Consider the following 19,856-nt stretch of genomic DNA (forward strand, 5'->3'; position numbering starts at 1 on the left):
TGGAATCCATCCTTATGCAGTTCTCTTTTGCAGACAACCTTCTGCAATTGTAAAAAAAAAAGTGTCCATTATTTACAGAAGTGGCTTTTGTATGTTTGATCCCATTTGGCGATAACTTAGCAACAATAAACTTTCCAAGCCATAACCAAACACAGCAGGGTGATTTACTGACATGGTGCATATAGATGGGCACAAATGACTAATCTGTGTATTCATATATTCATCACCCTTGTGTTGGAGGCATACATGACCGGTAACGACCCGCAAGCCTGAGCCTAGGAAGGCCCGAGCGAAGCAAGGGCCTCGGCAAGGGCTATGAGCCGCTATTGGCAACGCACGCCCCTCGAAGAAGGGGTGATAGCTATACACACATCAGGGTTTGCCCAGGGTGCAGTTTGATTTTGTTTTCGGTAGGCGGTTTGTGCGCAATTTGCAGCAGCAATCTCCCGAGGGGAAAAAAAAGGTGCCCGCCTGGATAGGAAAAGGGACTAAGTTCCTTTTCTATTTCTATGGCAGTGGCTGCGAGTGGGAGAGCACAAAGCTCCGGTCCAGCCGGTAAGTGGGGAGGGAGGAGGTGGGGGAAAGGCTATGTTTTGTTTTGAGGGTGTGGATGGGGAGAGTGGGGAGGTGGGGAGGCAACGCGGAGAGTCTCACTGTTGCCTCCCCACAATCAAGATGTCACCACACGGGGAAGGGCCTCGGCTGGCTGGAAAGAGTGGTCAGTATACAGTGTATTCTCGTCCGCTCTTCTAGCCACCTGATTGGCTGAGTGAAAAGAGAATAGAAAGTCTTTCCATCCATGTATTCTCTCTGATTGTGTTGTATCCCAGCAACATCAACACATCAACCAGGAAGAGAAGATTTCACTGCCTTTCTGAGAGATGGCTGATTTCACTCCTTTCTCCTGCTATCAGAACTCTGTTATGTCGAGTTGCATTAGATGTGAATGGGTGTATATTCAAGTCAAAAGATGAAGAACTCTCACATACCAGAAAAAATGCCATTGGGGTGTAGACCCATATTATATAGATATTGCACCAGTACAGTGTTAATGTTGCCTGGTACGTCCATCATGGTAAAAACTTCCCAGGGGGCAAAGTGTATTGAACAATACATATATGCATTAGGGTCATTTTTAACTTGATGCAAATGGCTCCGCAGGGCACGCAGCCCGATCGACGTTCTTCTCTACACTCTATGCCACGCTCATAGCTCTCAACCATTTGTGTTGCAAAGGCGGGTGAAATCACCAGATTTTGTTTTTGGTGGGTGAGACGTCCATTGGAATAAATGGGCGTGCAGGAGGCTTGGCGGGTGAGTCAGCCCTTTACAAGGCGGACACGATAAAACCTACGCACCCGACCCTCTGCAGCAAAGTCTGGCAGGCCAAGGACGCAGTGTTGTGCTCTGCAGGTGTTAGGCGACACAGGTGTTCGGCACTGCACAATGGCGCTTCAAATCTCGCCCGCTGCTTTACCCCACCGGATCCCGTTCACCTTGGTTTTGTAACTTCTGCACTCGGGTGCAAGGCCATAGCTGGCCCCGATAAGAGGGAAGCCGTCTTCCCTGCACTGAAGCTTCACGTTACAATGGAAACCTCCATGCAGCCCGGTTCATTGGGCATCCTACGCCATAGCTGCAGCGACTTACCCCCAGGAAGAAGGTAACCCACCCGTTGCCCCACAAACCACCTACCGTCTGGCATCTTCCCTCGTTCAGCCAGCAGCCCCCTACTCCCAGTGAGTACCTGCGCCACACTGTATAATCCCTCCTCCCCTTTTCAAAGGTCCCCCAGCATGCTACAGCATTGCACATTAAAGTTACACCTGGAAAGCGCAACCGTAAGCCCTACGCTCAGACGACTCCAGCCTTGTGCTGTGTATAACCTATGCCTGCAACTCACCTGAATTGACTACTCCAGTCTTGTGCTGTGCATAACTTAGCTCTTCAACTCACCTGAATTGACTACTCCAGCCTTGTGCTGTGCATAACTTAGGCCCTCAACTCACCTGAATTGACTACTCCAGCCTTGTGCTGTGCATAACTTAGGCCTTCAACTCACCTGAATTGACTACTCCAGCCTTGTGCTGTGCATAACTTAGGCCTTCAACTCACCTGAATTGACTACTCCAGCCTTGTGCTGCGCATAACTTAGGCCTTCAACTCACCTGAATTGACTACTCCAGCCTTGTGCTGCGCATAACTTAGGCCTTCAACTCACCTGAATTGACTACTCCAGCCTTGTGCTGTGCATAACTTAGGCCTTCAACTCACCTGAATTGACTACTCCAGCCTTGTGCTGTGCATAACTTAGGCCTTCAACTCACCGGAATTGACCTCCAGCCTTGTGCTGTGGATGTTTCCTGTCTACCGACTGCGAGTAACATGTTTGTAACAGCGCCTTGATGCCCGAACGTTTTGCGCGCTTTATAAATATAAAAATAAATAAATGGCAATCAAAATTTTACTCGCACCAGTTCAAAGTCTGTCATTGAGCCCCAGAGGCTTTTTCAGAGTACCCTCTCCAGCCTGAACGGTCATCACAAATTGTAAAAAGTAATGGTTGAATAGTTTTACAACTGTAATTTGATCAGTCCGAACAAACGAGGAAAGTTGACCATTCTGGGGTTTAAAAGGATTCATTAGAGTTAAAACTATGTAAGCATCTCTGAAGCCCTATTAGACCAACTTCGAAGCATTGCAGTTGCAGCTTTGAATGGCATTTGCACTGGGGCAAAATTAGCCTTGTGCAATTTTTGTAGTGTTTCAATGCATATATGCACCGATGTGGACTTTCTTTAATAATGGTCCATCTCGCAATTGTTTTTTTTTAGGTAGCTCATAAGAATTGCCCTTTTGGCTGGATTCCTTAGAGCCATTTACGTCTAGTGCAGCACTACATCACTGAGCCCTGATATTGCATGAGAGGAACGAAAAGAAGCTTTGTAAAAGGGTGAGGGGGAGGTCCAGTCTTTCTACTGACTGATCCTTGGTCTTCACTCCCTGCTCAGCTTTGTCCTGCCCTTATATCAGCTGCGCTGCTATACCGTTGAGTCCGTTATGAGTTTGATACAAATACTCAAAATCAAAATCGAACCACTCATCTCTTGCTCCAATGAGGTTTCAACTCCGTGCACTGGGGCAAATGTATTCCCCAGCGTAAATACGGTGACCATTACGATTGCACCAATGCAAAGTTTCTACAATGCAAACCCAGTTCTTCCAAGGTGTGTGTGTATATATATATATATTTCTGAGGCTTGTGTAATCTGCTTAGATCACATGTTGTGCATAGGCTGACAACTAGTGGAAGCTGCAGAGTATTACAGTTGTTTTCAAAATTCTACGTTGACAGGGCGTGCCAGTAATACTATCCCCTAGTGTGACGTCCACTGTACCCATGGTCCTTCACGCGTCGAGGGTTTCTGATTGGTTTTTTTTCCGCCATCGTAGACAGGCGCTATTTTGCAGAGTTCTCCTTTCGGCAGAACGCCATTGATTTATACAAATTAGAGAGAGTTTCTCTTCCTATCCTTTATATCGATAATATCCGACAGCGGTGAAGAAAATGACAGTTGAAGACTCCCATCGGCGGATCTGTCCGGCCTTGGAGGGCCGCTTCGGGCTTTGGCCCACACAGTAGGGAGAGAGGGGGGAGGACATTTGAGAATGTATTTACCCCTTTTCATACATTATTCTCGCTTAGCTGCCGTTTCATTTTTATTATGGATAGAACCTCTTTCAAGTTCTGCCCTAAGTGCAACAAAAAGTTCCTGTAAGTCGACAAGCACCTGGTGTGCAACCTCCCTCGGGATCACGTCGAAGGAACCTGTCGAGCCTGTAAGCACTTTAAACCCAAGACTTTAAAGGACCATTTAACCAAGCACTGGGCCCACCACGCCATGCAGGCCGACGCCACCATGGACGTGGAGGGGAGTTACAGCGACATCAGCAATGCCACGTTTTCCAACGGTGAAGGCAATGGGGATACTTTGGTTTCCCAAGCGCAAGCCCTGACCCCAACAGACAGGCCGGCTGCACAACGACACCCAGCCGCATTGGCGCTCACACACCCCCGTATAAGCACACACCCATGGGCCGAGACTTGACACGTTCGTCGAACAAAGGCCCATGCACGACGTCTAGGGAGAGGTCCACGGAATCCCTGTCCTCTGGGCACTTGAGGTCCTGATCGCCACATGACAGGCCCTGACTGTCGAAAGACAGCACAGCCGCCATGACTAAACCCATTCCTGAACGTCACACTTCAGTATACGAGACTTCAGATTATTCCACAGCCGAAGTTCGACGTTCTTGGTCGAAAATGGCAAAAAACCCTAGACAGGTGGGATTAGCCCATTTGGTTAAAAACCACATCCCGAGAGCTTAATAAAGGGGAATGAGTCCAAGAAAAAGTCTTCTAAGACCCCTCATAGGGAAAGGTACCATAGGGAAAGGTCCCCACACAAAGAAAAGGATTCACAAGAACATGATTCCTGTCTGCAGCTCTAAAGAAAAAGGGCCAGCCTTCGCCCCAAGTCCCAGTCACACCTCAGGATCAGGGGCTTCCATTGGACCCTATATCCATTCCTAGCTCTGCCCAATGGACATGTGAGGATATTGATGGGGTCATGAGAAGGATGACCTTTATGGCAAACCTTTTTGAAAAGAACACTGATTCTTTCCAGAGTTTTCAGACCAACCCACCCACAACAGCTGCCTCTAGTTCTCTGGCACCTGTATCTGCCACTGCTTCCCAGCCCCCCTCAAAGAGGTCTCGTCCTGATACCCTGACTATTCCATCTCAGCATGACCCTCCAGTCAGTGACCTGTATGACCCAGATACTGACCCTGAGGACCTCTGTTACTCAAGAGGCCGCAGATCCTTACTATGGGGATGATGATGAGGAGCCAGACATGTATAACATGGACTCTCCCGTCAACCTGGATCCTCCCGTGGCAGATTCGCCTTTAGATAACCAGCCACTACAAAACAACTTGCTCATCAAGGCAGCTGAGCACTTCCAAATTAAAATGCAGGAGACTCAACAAGCCCTCCCTTCTAGTCCTAGTCCCTGTGATGTCGCCATATACCCCACTGTGCCTGTGTATCACTGTGTACCCCGACCACCTGCTCCCGTGATGTTGTAATGTATCCCTCCGTATTGCCCTCCCCCTAGTCCCGGTGATGTCGCTGTATGCCGCACTTTGCCTGTGTATCACTGTATACCCTGCCTCCATGTTCCCCATGGTGTCGCTATGTATCCCTCTACCCCCGTCCTGTCGCTGTAAGCCCCGCCCTCGTCTCCCTGTGCCCCTTATGCCCATGTACCGCTGTGTACCCCTGCCCCTCTACTCCTGTGATGCAGCTATATATCCTCATGTTGCAGCTATATAAACCCATGATGCTGCTATATATCCCCCACTGTGTACCCCAATGTGCCCGTGTGTCAGTGTGTAACCCTCCCCTCCAATCCCCGTGATATCACTGTACGCCACACTGCACCTGTGTATCGCTGTGTTCCTTACCCCCCTGTTCCCCATGATGTTGCTACGTATCCCTCTACCCCGTCCCTCATCCTGTCTCTGTAACCTCAGCCCTCTGTCTCTCTGTCCACTTTCGTGCCCATCCACAAAACATATGCACTCTGATGTCGCTATGTATCCCTCTATCCCCGCACTGTCCACCCACCAGACTGCACACATTCAACTGATATCTCCACCATCACACTGCTGTAATGCTCCTGTGTGTCGCTGTGTACCCTGCCCTCCTGTTCCCGTGATGTGGCTTTATAACCCTGTGATTCTGCTATACATCCCTCAATATTACCCACCCCTCTAGTCCAGGTGATGTCACTGTGTACCCCACTATACCTGTGTGTCGCTGTGTACCCTTCCCCTCCAGTTCCTGTGATGTCGCTATATGCCCAACTGTACCTGTGTATCGCTGTGTACCCTACCTCCGTTTTACCCATGATGTCGCTATGTATCCCTCTATCCCACCGTCCAGTCACTGTGAGCTCAACCCTCTGTCCCCATGTTCCCCTTTTGAGCCCATCCACAAAGCATATGCGCTCTGTGGATGAACTATCTTATCACACCATATCATATCACTATGCTTACTCTCTACTCTACACCCTCACACAATTAAAGTACAGCTATACCCCTCGACAAATTCGGCCTAGCTGCTCACATACGAACACTACCCCATAAACACCTCATCACTCTAATAAAACACAGCTATATCCCATGACAAACCGGCTAAGCTGCTCAAATAAGCGTTCTACAGGCCTAACGCAGCCAGAACCCGGTCTAGGTGTCCACCCACCAAACTGCACACATTCAACTGATATCTCCACCACCACACCTAATGCTAGCATGCAGCTCCCACCAGGCTGTTACATCAGCTGCACACATGCACCGTACAGCAATAGCCGTCTCTACTGACCTGGACTACGGTCCCCGAGGGCGTTCAACTCACCAGCTCTTTGAGGTCATACCAGTGATATATAGAGCGATATATAAATGCCAAATAGCATAACATAACAAGGACTTTGTTGATGACATTTTAGGGGATAAGAAGGCTGTTAGTACGTTCCCATCCTGCAGTCTACTCAGCAGAAACTACAACCCTCACTGGAAACTCTTAACCAGATGCTGGCAGTTAATCCCCCGCATCGAGAAGCTCTTCCGCCCCGCTCCTTCAGACCCGCTCTATCAGGGGACAGCTCAACCCTGACTCTCTTGTAGTTACAACAACAAGGAAGAGAGCAAGAACACCCCTAGCCTCTTCTGAAGCACCTCCGGATAAGGAGAGCAAGAAGATCAAGAAGCTGTACACGATGGGAAGGAAAGTGGCCTCTTCGGCTGCCTTTCAAGCGTGAATAGCTAATAATACCACTCTTCTGGTGAGTTATAACTGCCATAAATGGGATAAGGTATCGGTTTTATTATCATAAGCCCCTGAACCCCTTAAGCCTTGTGGCTGCTGAAGGCAGGGCAGTTTCAAGCTGCATTTTAAAGAGTAACCTGGACACCGTGGACAACGTGGGCAGGATTATTGCAGAGGGAACAATTATTAAGCGTTATGCTTGGCTACGCCAGTCTGGCTTTAAGCAAGAAACGCATGCCATGCTTCTTAATATGCCCATTGAGCCCAACGTACTCTTTGGAAAGGCTGTTGAAGACGCCTTGAAAACTGCTAAAGAGAAATACATACACTAAAGTCGTTGGGCCAGCTGACAAACCCACTGGCCAGAGACACAAGTAATTTTCGTCGCTCACGTAGACAAAATTCACAGAGGGGTTCAGGCTACAATGAGAATACGGGAGCGTCCTGGGGCAACAATCAAGGCCAAGCCTCACTAGGTTACCAAAGGGGGCAGCGCAGATCCCGCGGCCGGGGGAGGCCATCCTCGTCTAGATGTAGAGCCACACCTCCAAAACAGTGACTATCCACTTCAGGTGCCCTCCCATGCCTCTCCAGTAGGAGGGCATATTTCAAACTTCAGCCAAGCATGGGAGGGGATCACCTCAGACAAATGGGTGCTATCCACCATAGCGGGCAGTTATTGTGTGGCGCTAATCGAGTGACCCCGGAACCATCCCCCGTGCCAAAAGCTTCACTAGAAGGAAGAACAATGCATCCTCCTCAAAGAAATCACAAGGCTGCTCCAAAAGGGCGACATAGAAATTGTCCCAGCGAGCCAGGTAAACAAGGGTATTTATTCAACCTACTTCCTTGTGCCAAAACAAATCGAACAATGTGCCCAGTATTAGACCTACGCCCTGCAAATACCTATGTCAAGCCACAAAAATCCCACATTAATACGCTGCAAGAAGTAATCCCTCTGTTAAAACGGGGGATTACATGGCAACATTGGATATGAAAGATGCTCATTTTCATATTTTCAGGGTTCTCAGCGCACAGAAGTTTCTTGTGGTTCAAGATAGCGAACCAGCACTACCAATTCAAGGTGCTACCCTTCGGAATAGCATCCGCACCAAGGGTATTCACCAAGGTACTAGTGGTGGTGGCAGCCCACCTGCACAAGGAGGCAATACCAGTGTATCCTTACCTGGACGACTGGCTGATTACAGGGGAAAATCCCCGGATTTGCAGGCAAAACATTCAAAGAACTATCAACCTTCTCTTTCAATTGGGCTTCTCCATAAACGAGAAAAAGTCAAGTCTAGTGCCAAGCACAACCAAACAGTTCCTAAGAGCTGTAATAGACTGGGAGGATGGGTTATTCTTTCCATCAGAGGAAAGAGTCCAAAATATGTTACTGCAAATACCTCATTATCAGGCTGGCCGCCAGATAAGTGTACGCAAAGCTATGCGTTTGCTAGGCATGATGGCATCTTGCATTTACCTGGTACCACACTCGCGCATGTGACCCATGCAGGAGTGGTTGGCAAAAACAGTGGTCCCAGGCAAGCGGTCAGTGGGACGATCTAGTGGTTGTTTCGCCAACACTAGTACAAAACCTTTGCTGGTGGACAAGAGAGAATCTGTTAAAGGGAAAACCCCTCCAAGATCCAGAAGTGCAGGCGATTGTCACGACAGATGTCTGACTCACCGGGTGGGGGCTCACCACCTTCATCACACAGCGCAAGGTCTGTGGGAGCATGCTACGGCGCAGAACCACATCAATCTGTTGGAACTACTGGCGGTGTTCAAGACCCTTCAGGCATTCGAGACACACCTAGCAAGCCAGTCCGTGCAAGTCCTCACCGACCGCACTACGGCGATGTTTTACATCAACAAATAGGGGGGGGGCACATGTTCTCCAAATCTGTCCAATCTAGCATAACAAATTTGGAAATGGGCACTCAAACTGAAAATGTTCTGTCATCACAGCATATTCCAGGGGAACTAAACTCTCTAGCAGACTCATTGAGCAGAGATCCTCTACCAGAGGAATGCGAGTGGCAACTAGACACAAAGATCGTAGTCCACCTCTTCTCTCAATGGGGTTTCCCCACAATAGACTTGTTCATTACAAGCGAAAACGGACAATGCCCAGACTTCACGTCCAGGTTCCCCCAGCCAGGCTCCAAGGGCAATGCCCTGTGGATGAACTGGTCAGGGAGATTTGCTTACACTTTTCCCCGACTCCTCTCATGTACAAAGTGGTAAACAAGATGCACAGGGAGCAAATGACGCTCATCCTAGTTGCACCTATGTGGGCAATACAACCATGGTATCCACATCTGCACAAACTGGCGATGTGTGAACGCACCAAACTCCCGTGCCAGGCCAACTTACTCACTGAACACAGGGGCTTAACAGTGCACCCACAACCTCACTCGATGAATTTAGCAGTGTGGCTTCCGAAGTCATAGAGTTCGGACATCTTAATTTAACGCAAAGGTGCATGGATATCCTCAAGGAGGCACGAAATCCAAACACTAGACGCTGTTATTTTGACAAGTGGAGGAGATTTGTAATTTGGTGAAAGGCTAAACAAACCCCATAGAATGAACCCCATCCCACATTCCTGCCTATATGCTCCTCTTGCTAGAAGCAGGGTTAGTATTCAACTCCCTAAAGGTCCACCTGGCAGCTTTGTTAGCTTACACAACCTCCCACAATAAGGTTTTGTGGTGGAAGGTGCCGGTCATCCAGGCATTCATGGAGGGAGTAAAGAGAATCCACCCTCCAATCTCAAATTCACCACAACTATGGTATCTCAATGTAGTACTCGCTAAGCTCATGGTACCCCCTTTCGAACCAATGCACAAGTCAAGTCTTAAACACCTGACTTCTTACTGGCTATTACTTCCATAAGAAGAGTTGTTGGTGAATAGCAAGCATTGTCAGTGCAGGATCCTTTCTTTGTTATACGCAAGGACAAGCTAGTTTTACGTACTCATTGTAAGTTCTCTCCTAAATTCATCTCTAACTTTCATGTGAAGCAGTCTATCGAGCTTCTGGCTTTCTTCCAGAACCCCAAAAGTTCAGCTGAGGTAAAACTCCACACACTAGATGTAAGGAGGGTGGTCCTTTAGTATGTAAATATAACCAGACCGCTAAGGAAAACAAAGCAATTGTTTGTCTCCGTAGCTACAGGCAACGAAGAAGACCACATTTCCAAGAATGCCATCTCCAGATGGATAGTCAAATGTCTACAACTGTGCTATTCCCTTTCGGACAAAACACTGCCTTTCATGCCAAGAGCTCACTCCACAAGGAGCACAGGAGCTACTCTGGCTTTTATTGCAAACGTTCCCTTAGTCAGCATTTGCAAAGCAGGTACATGGAGCTCAGTACATACTTTCACTCAGCACTACTGCATTGACACATTCCGAGACAGATACACAGGTGGAACAAATGGTTCTAAGACAAATGTTCACCCATGAACCTTCTCACAACCCACCACCTTCTCCTAACACTGATTGCTACTCTACGCACAGCATGTGATCTAAGCAGATTCCACAAACCTCAGAAGGGATACAATACACACCGTAATCGTATTTATGATGCTTGTATCTGCTTAGATTCACATGAGGCCACCCTTCCTCCATGGACAGAAGGCGCATGGATGTCTATTAGCTTGTCTGATAGATATCAGCTTGGATACACCTGTTCTCATGCTACACTTCATGCTACCTCATGTCAGAAACAAAACAATCTGAGGGAAATCGACGCATGAAGGAGACACGAGGGATAGTATTACTGGCACACTCTGTCGATTTCCCTTTTTTGAATTTCAAAAAAACAACTGTAGTACTCCGCAGCTTCCATAGATGTCTGCCTATGCACAGCATGTGAATCTACGCAGATACAAGCATCAAAAATACGATTACGGTGAGTAATGTGCCCCATATATATCTTAGAATGTTTGCTCGTCATGTAAGAATGGGTCTTGCCTGTTATAATACATCAAGCCTATGACCATTGAGTTATGTGACCATACAAGACGCAGGGATACGAATGTAATGTTCATGTTGTATTTTACAATTTGCTTTAATCTGGGGAGGTTCCTTAAATGCAACTAGTTTTGTATTGGCCATTTCTATATGTATATATCTATTAAATGAGAATAATATTTTAAGATAATGCGAGGATGAGATTTCTAATAAACTATTTCTTTACCACACGTTCCACTGACAATGTGTTGCTTTATGGTACTTCTATAAAAAGGCTTTTTAGAGATGTATGTTTGGCATGATTTGACTTGGTTCCACAAGGGTATTTCTTCACTGATTTACTTGGGTTTCACCTATATTTCTTTCAGCGGGTACTCCAGGTTTTCTCGCAATTTTTCACGTTTTGAAATAGAGCAAATGTTCATATGTTTGACTAGGAATTGAGGACACAGAGCAAACGTGCATCCTCATGTTAGCATCTCCTTATGCCAGCTTGAATCAATGTCATCACTGCTATAGAAAACTCTGCACGTGTTCTTCATCAAACATCTGCAGAATGCAGCTCGAGTGGGCTTAGTAATAAAAAATCTGTGCAACCAAATATTAAAGCTGAAATATATTTAATCTCCAAAGGTCACCTAAATCAACTGAGACAGAAGACACCATAGCACACCAATCAATCGTCTCATGCTTCCTTGTATGGGCAGCCTGTCCTGACACATTAAAGACATGTATGTGTGTCTCTGCTGCTATACAGTTTTGCTGTTGGCCTCGTAGCTAGTGGAGCTGGGATATCATTTAAACCTGTACACGGGTAATTTCCTCCATGTGATATCCCCAAAGAAATATGCAAGAGCCTCCAGCATGTGTGGTGATCATCCTTGTTATATTGTGAGCCAAGTGAAGACACGGATTCAAAAAGTCCTCATTGCTTATTGTGAAAGAATGCCACCTGGCGGAAAAGCCTTATGTTTTTTGATTTTTAGAGATAAAATCATGCAGTAAATTCTGTTTCTGAAATGGAGATCTACTAATCAGACCCCCCTTTCATAATCCATGGAAAAATCATAGTGCCTCTGCTGTGACCATCCCCTGACATCTCCAGCAACTACCCTGGTGTGGCAACAGGGCAGGTTCAAGGGATGCATGCGCATTCCTGACAGTTGCTGGAACATAACATTCCAACTTGCAGAGGTGTATTTTCAATCATCTGCACCTCTAATTCAAAACATATAAATGGTCTACCCTAGTCAGCCTGATGGCACAATAAACTGTGAGTATAAGCCATTCCAGGTTATGACATGGTGGCTACTGGGGTCACATAATGATGCAGACACAGCATTTGGATGTCATATTAGTGTCAGCTTGATGAGCAGTGCTGTAGTCATGACGGGCTGGGTGTGTATTAGCTGTCTAGTCTGGGTGTCTCCACAATATCCATGTGAGACCCTACGCCAGGAAGCTTTTCAATCCTTTTCAGGAAAGTGACTCTTTCCTTCAAGGCACAGGCACTCTCCTCGGGTGATCCCCTGAGAAATGTGCTTCCAAAGACAGTTCTGACATAGCAAAGCTACTCTCACAACAGGGTACTGATCAATTGAGTCCTTTTTGAAGTTTGCAGACATGGGAAGAGGGTTGATTTAGAGTACCCAGGGGACTAGTTTAGGCCAAGAGGAGTTCCACCATCTTGGATTCGGTCAGGGACCCCTATGCCTCCTGCCCCCTCCCCACCCTGGGCATGACATCAGGAGGCAATTTACACTTGTTGCAGAAGTCTGGATTGGACCCTAACATGATTGCTTTGAACCTATCCACCATAGTAATTTCCCTTTATAAGCAAAGGAAATCCATTCCATAGTTGATTCATATTTGAACTGTCAAAAAAGTAGAGGAGGTGTTCAGTGGAATGTTGTTGGAAATATAGTCTATACAAAGTCCTTTGCCATAGAAGTGTGTAAAGAAGGCTCTGAGGCAGAGACAAACTCTGCTCACTACCAATCCCAAAGGCACATTTTGGGTGCCCTGCTGGCTGGACCAGGCCTATTGCAATTTAGACACTCATACCCAGGACCCTGTTTATTGGCTACCTGGCAACCCTTCTAGCTGGGAGGTCCAGAAAGAAAGGACTCATCCAGCACGTCGGTATCCTAGATTGGGTCTTCCCAGCACCAAGAAGTCAGGCAGCAGCTCTAGATCCTGATTCCCCACTTCTATCTGTTTTGGAGCCAGCTCGGATGCTTCAAGATGTCTTTTGAGTGGCAGCGAGCAACAGGAGCTGCCTTTCTGATTTCCTGTCTATACACTAACTCAAAGCATTGCCTTCCTGCGTTCCATCACCTATAAGCCAATTTCCACCTAAGCATTGCAACTCACCGTTGGAACTTTTTTTATATCCGACTCAACTGATTAAAGATACCAAGACCCATTGCATGCCTGTGCTTCTATCTATTGAGCCTACCATTGCTGTAATGCACCGTTGGACTGCTTTGCGCCAGCTCAACATGTCTCGATGCCCTCAAGATACTGAGAACCACAGATTCGAAACACCTGGATGATGGCTCGGGCCAGTAAAATCACCAAGAAGCCTGGCTTGATGGTGTTATGCCCCACAAACATTAGAGAAAGGAATTTGTAATGGCCATGTCCTCCTGGCCTGCCTTAAAGTGTCCTAGTAACTGACAAAACCCCACCCTTTGTCTTTTTAAGGCATTTCTAAGTACTTTTGGCATTTGCTGCTTGAATCAGTTGCCAGTGTCCCAATCTTCATCCAGAGTACCCCTTGTTCTCTCAACATCGGCATTCTCAATCAATTCTTTACACAAGTTGGTCTTTTTTTGATTTTGTTTTATTAAGCGTTCGTTTTCATTAACATTTCTATTTGTGTAGAATCTTGGTGGGACAATCTCTTATGTTGGAACAACCTTACCATTGTTGTTTGTGTTGCAACTGTGTCAGTTCACAGCCCTCCTAAAGAATATCACTTGCCTATGCCACACTTTACTAGAAGTGGCAAAGGTGGTCCTACCTCTTGGATTGTGCCTGTTTTACCTTTTATGACTGGAATCACTGCTGGGTACGTAGTAGTGTGTGGGGCTGTGTTGATGTCTTTGCCACTTCTCAACCCTGTACCCCTGCAGAGCGGTAGTCCACTTTATTTAAATGGTCAAACAAAATCAATCAAATTACATTATCCAGAATGATAGATGGGTGGCTTTCATGGATATATTCCACTCATGGGTGCTGACTGACATCTGAGATCGCCCTGAACCCCAAGGTGAAATGCACCCAAGGGTTGAAAGCTACGCACCTATATTTTATGCTTTTTTGTCCCCTCTGCCCCTCTTTCCTCCCCCTGCACTGCCCCTTATGGACAAGCATTGCATGGGATATAGAGTGGAGGCATGAAGACCTACATATACACAACATAAACATGTTGAAGGAAAAATGGAAATGTTGTTACTGCCACTATCCCATTAATTTCCTGCACTTGCAAATTCCGAGTTTGGGGGCAAAATGGAAGTGATAGATTCCTTTCATTTCACCCCCACAAAATGGTGGATTTTCTGAGGGCAGAATTACAGCTGGTGGGAAATCCTCCAAATACCCAATGGACACCTTTGCATTCCAAGAATGGGGATCAACACTGCCATTCTGCCACTCAAAATCAGATGGATTTACTCCGATTTGCTAGTGGCGGAAATGATACGAGTCTGGCGGCCTTCGACCAGACTTCCAATGGGGCCCCAAGTTCCCTCTCCCTCCACCCGCAGTACCATAAAAAGGAACTAAATACCAGCCGAAACAATGCTGTATTCCCCTGCTGTGACATCATAGCAGCTGATTATGACTTTCATTATCCTCTGCTGTCACGTCACAGCAGGAAGATACCACATATGGAAATGGTTTCTAGTCGCTTCCTAGCAAAGCCATGAAAACAATGTGAGAATAAACTGCCCACACAAACAACGTATGAGAAAATTGACTGGTAAGCTCTCTTCACCACTCCTGCTAATGAAAGAAGAGAACGCAAAAAGATATGACTCACTGTAATGAAAACGCACATGGTGAAAATATGATGAGAACACTCTTGGATTAATTGGAGTGCATGCTGCTCGTGAAGGCCGCCTAGAATACTAACAAGGCACAGAAGTTGTTTTTATTTCCCATAAGGCCAAAACACTGAATATTGACTTTCGTAGCTTTCACCCCTCCAGTGGAGGGCTGTCATGGCCGGTAACAGCCAACCTGCCCTCACCTAGGTAGGCCCAGGCGGAGCAAGGGCCTCGCAAGGGCTGTGGGCCGCTACCGGCCATGTCAGAGCTACACCAATGGGGTGAAAGCCATTCGCACCCCTGGATTTATTTGGGTGCGGATGGTTTTGAGTCAAAAAAAATTGTTTCTTCTGTCAGAGATGGGTTCAGCGCGTAGTGTGTGAGCCCATCTCCTGAAGAAAGGGGAATGAAAGGAAATAAAGGCAATAACAATGGAAAAGGGACTAGGCCATAAGAAACATGGGGAAGAAATGGCTGCTATCATCTGGAAAGGGATCTAGTCCCTTATGCCTGGGTGTGGTCGGTGATTGCATAATGGCCCAGGGAAAGACAGATTGGGATTGGTCAATCCGTCTTTCCCAGGTGCAAATGTCATTTTAAAGCTGAGGGCCTGCAAATGTACTACAAAAGATATGTTCTGTTTGAGGCTTACATAAGGTGGATATTTTTGTTTAGATTAAAGTTTTGCTAGAATGCTTTTAGTATTAGTAGATGTAGGAAGCCTTTTGTGATATCAGACTATTTGCTGATTAAAAGTTTGATTGCACAGATTTTTTAATGTAGATTGAACCTAGTATAAAGAGATAATTGGAATATGGTATTCTGTGTGCTAAATTGTTAGTGAAATGTATGAAAACTTACTTTATCAGAACATGCGGAAATTGTGTCCGAACTTGGAGTACCTGTCTGATATAATATAGCTGGTCCATGACTGAATCAGTGAACAGATGCCCTAGCATAAACAATTAAATTAATCGCAAGAATATGCCACTTTAATTGTATCCATCCCGAAAAATCCACTTATTGATAGCAATGTTGAGTGCCTGTACGTTGTGACAATGCAGAGGTAACCTCTATTTGTAATACACGCTTTTACAGCTCTGACAATGCTAGGTGTTACTTTAGCGTTAAAGACCCTGAAGGGGGTGAGCTTGGCCAGCCTTGGTAAGGGGACAACAAACAAAATGGCCGGCATTACTAATAGTAAACGGATGGTAGTCCTTTCATTATTTCCACATCCTTCACGCATGTCTAGGACACAGATATAGGAGACAGCGGTAGATAGGTGAGTGTAAGTCTGTGGACAGTGGGAGTGGATGTAAGGGCATTACAATTTTTAAAAAGCTTTTAAATCTGAAGTATGATGAGTAAATGAAAAACACTGGAAAAGGTAGTCCTTTTCTCTGGAATATTCTAGTCCTAGAAAATTTGAGGAACGTTTATGATTTTGGAAACAAGTTAGTGGAGCTACATGAAGTATCCCGAGGACATGTCGGAGAGAATGCTTAGGTCGACTTTGTGGCAGTGACTTAAGAATGCTGGCCACGGTCAACGTAGAAAAAACCACAGGGTCAAGGGAATGGTCCAGGAGGCATGAATAGAATGCAGGCTTGTAATGACCGATACAGCCCGTGTTCCTTGACTCCAGATTGGCTGGCACCCTTCTCTGGTTGCTAATGTGGTTTAACTCAATGATACACATTCAACTGAAGCCACAAGTATGAAAGGTAGAGTTGCTCCAGTCAGAATTCCAACCTGTGGCTTGCTGGTGGCATGGGAATCTCTACAGTGAGGGCTTAACTTACTGAGTGCACTTACATACTCATAGGGCATAGATGGAAACTGTTCCTATTTCCAGTTTTTTAGAGATAATTGGTTTAATGATCTGATGTACTGAGTAAGGGTAGAAAGACACATGGTGCTGTTTGTACCAGTGCTCCTTTAGTGGAATTGTCAATCTTTCATGACTGGACACAATAGAATGGCCTCCTACTGTGCCTTGAAGGATGTCCATTCTTCTATTGATGGCCATTGACTGTTAGTGATTCTGGTGGTGTTGTTTTAAATCTATGCAGATGGACAATCATGAATGTGATGTTTATGGTGCCTCTGTTGGTAAAATGTTCCATGTCCGATCAAAAATGCAAATTGACCTCCCTTGAATACTTCTGCAACACTCTTCTGTTTTTATCCCATGCCATTACAGGCACGCAGGTGTGTATGGAATACATTTCCCTTGCGACACACATGCTGGCATGTCTAGCACTGACACATTAAGGAGCAGGCTGTATGTACACAATGTCCCATCTGCAGCAGAAACACATGAAGCATTTGAAGTTTGCCATGTTCTTTTAGTGCTTTGGCATAATTACTTAAAATGGTCTCCTTCTCTGTCCTTAGGCAGTTATTGAAGACTGAACTGGGATCATTCTTTACTGAATACTTACAGGTATGTTTAACATGTTTGCTTATCACTATCAGATGACGAGTGAGTGTATTGCTTTGTCATGTTATTGAGTTGCTTTGATGGCCTTACTGCATGTGAAGTCAGATCGGACTACCTGCACTACAAGTCTGAATGGTCCAATGTCCATGTGCTGCAAGTAGATAGCTCATGATAGGACTGCAGAAAAGGTAGGTTTTCAGTAGCTAATTAAAGCGTCTGTGATTCGCTCGTTCCATAGCTCGAATGAGAATACCTAATGGTGGTGCTTCTAAACATTGGTATTGTCAACAGTTTCATATTTCGTGGCCTGAGTTCCTTTGGAGGGGTGGGGTTCCTTTTGGAATACCTCTAGAAATGTATTCACTCTTTCTTGCAGCATATCGTGTAATGTAAGAAGTCTTATATGGGGTCCTGTAAAGGACTGGTAGGGGGTCTGTACTTCCGCTCTCTATATGGTAGAGGAGAGGCACAGAGGACCCCAGCCAAGATTCTCTATTATTGGTAACGTAGTCGAGCAATTAAGGCCTAGCTTCTCAGGAGGTGATGCGGGCTGGTTCTTAAGTACAGCGTAGTCCTCGAACCCCCACAAAGGAATGTCCAGACATTGCATTACTGAAAACACAGTCTTTATATAATTAATATTGAAAGGTATGTACACGATCACAATAACACACTTTGTACTCGGAAGTCAATAATGATAAATATATACAGTTCTAAAGTGGTACCACCAATGTTATCGAATCTCATTAAAGTGCATCAACTGTACGGTTAAAATGTCACACAGATCAATAACGAGGAAACCAGCAATAGAGATAGGCAGGAACAGTTGAGACAATAGGCAGAATGCTGACCCCTACCGCTAGGCACAGTTCTGTGTGGAGATCCCCCCACCTGGGCAACCTGTAAAATAAAGATATATAGCACAAGCCCAGTCCATATATTGTTAAATAGTCTTATTTCCTCCTATTAAGGTTTTACCCCCCAATGTACTTGGTGGAGTAGAGTTCTCCGAAGATGCGTCGACCGATCCTTCTTGAGTGACTCCCTTTAAAGCAGGAGCCACGGATCATCGAGAGGCGTCGAGGAACTCGGCGTTCAGTGTCGGGGATCGACTGCCCTTCTTGAGTGCCCTCCCTTTAAGGCAGGAGTCACGGGTCGTTGAACGTCCGACGGAGAACAGGTTGAACTACGGCAGCGAAGTGGCAACTTCGTTCCTAGCGGTGCTCGTCGACGACAGAGCGTTGGCGTCCTGCAAGGAAGAGGCTTGCGGGGCACCTCGGTGACGATAGTTCTGGACCGCAAAGAGATGATGAAGAACTGTGGCCCAGCAACGGCGTCGAGTCGTCGGCGTCTCTGTGGTCTTTAGGTGGCAGGAAACCCACCGATGGATGCTCCTCGGCGCGTCAACGGTCGGGCCTTCTCCAGCAGGATGAAGCGGACGACGATGCAGACGAGAGCGTCCGATGAACAACTGAAGTTCTTAGGCAAACGGGAGCACAGCGGCTCCGGTCGGCGACGGTGGCAGACAACAGTCCGGGTGCTTCTCTTTGGGATTCCGCGGCAGTCCCCGTCTCGGGTCGGCAGCCTGTCGAAGATCTGTCTCCCAGGGAGCTTTGGCAGAGATCAGCTGGTGCACGATGGTCCCTCGTAGATCGGGAAGAGGGCGCCTTACCAGGTCCTCTCTGGGTCAGTCCTTGGAGACACAGCAGCTTTCAGATTGTGAAGGAGAGCAACAGCAATTCTTCTCGTCCAGCAGGGCTTCAAGGTCAAGCTTCAGTTACTCCATTTACTCGTCGTAGTGGACTTCAGCTTCTGAACACGATTCCTCGCAGTGAGAGGTCCCCAGATATACTGTTGATCTCCCATTCATTCCGCTGGGTCACACTCAAGCATCCAATCACGACTAAGGGCATTCATGCAGGCAGGCAGCCAATCAGGCACATTAGGTATTCAGGCCATTCACTTCTCTCCAGACACTCACAACAAGTTATGTGTATTGGGACAAGTACCGAGCCATTCAACACTCCCAACTGCATTCATACCGGTTTCGGGCAGGGCTGTCTCAGTCATTGTGTCAACCACCAGATACTAGACATCCACAACACAGAATGCATATTCGTCACACACTCTATTCACCCGGGTCCCACCCACAGGAGGTACCGACAACATACATCACCGGGAAGGCTCCAGCTAGTCTGGCCTTCACAACAACACCATATATGGCACTTCCATCCAACAGCCAGTCAGGGGGAAGGGACAGAGTCAGGGCTTCCCAGGGCTTTGGGAAAACAAGGTAATAGGTAATAGAAAGCAAGAGGCCACAGGGACCATTTTGTTTTCCATCAGGAATCAACTGATCCCAATGGCAGGGCCGGGGTATCCCAAAATGGAGGATACTCTGCGCAACTGTCAAATTCAGCATGGAGCTGCCACCAGCCCATACCCTGCTCTGTGGGCCACCCACAGGTGCCCAAAAACATACA

At 46.6% G+C, this 19,856-nt stretch overlaps 1 protein-coding gene across 11 annotated transcripts in view; it reads left to right on the top strand.

Moving 5' to 3' along the window:
* PRR5 (proline rich 5) overlaps nucleotides 1–19,856 on the top strand; it is an 817,096-nt gene that overhangs the window by 472,336 nt on the left and 324,904 nt on the right. For all 11 annotated transcript variants that reach the window (XM_069628149.1, XM_069628148.1, XM_069628151.1 and 8 more), the window contains one exon: nucleotides 17,328–17,376. In XM_069628149.1, the coding sequence (XP_069484250.1) occupies nucleotides 17,328–17,376 (49 nt within the window). The remainder of the gene's footprint in view (nucleotides 1–17,327; nucleotides 17,377–19,856) is intronic.

Source organism: Ambystoma mexicanum, chromosome 12, assembly GCF_040938575.1.
Source record: "Ambystoma mexicanum isolate Mex_15411 chromosome 12, UKY_AmexF1_1, whole genome shotgun sequence".
Classification (NCBI taxonomy): Eukaryota; Metazoa; Chordata; class Amphibia; order Caudata; family Ambystomatidae; genus Ambystoma; species Ambystoma mexicanum.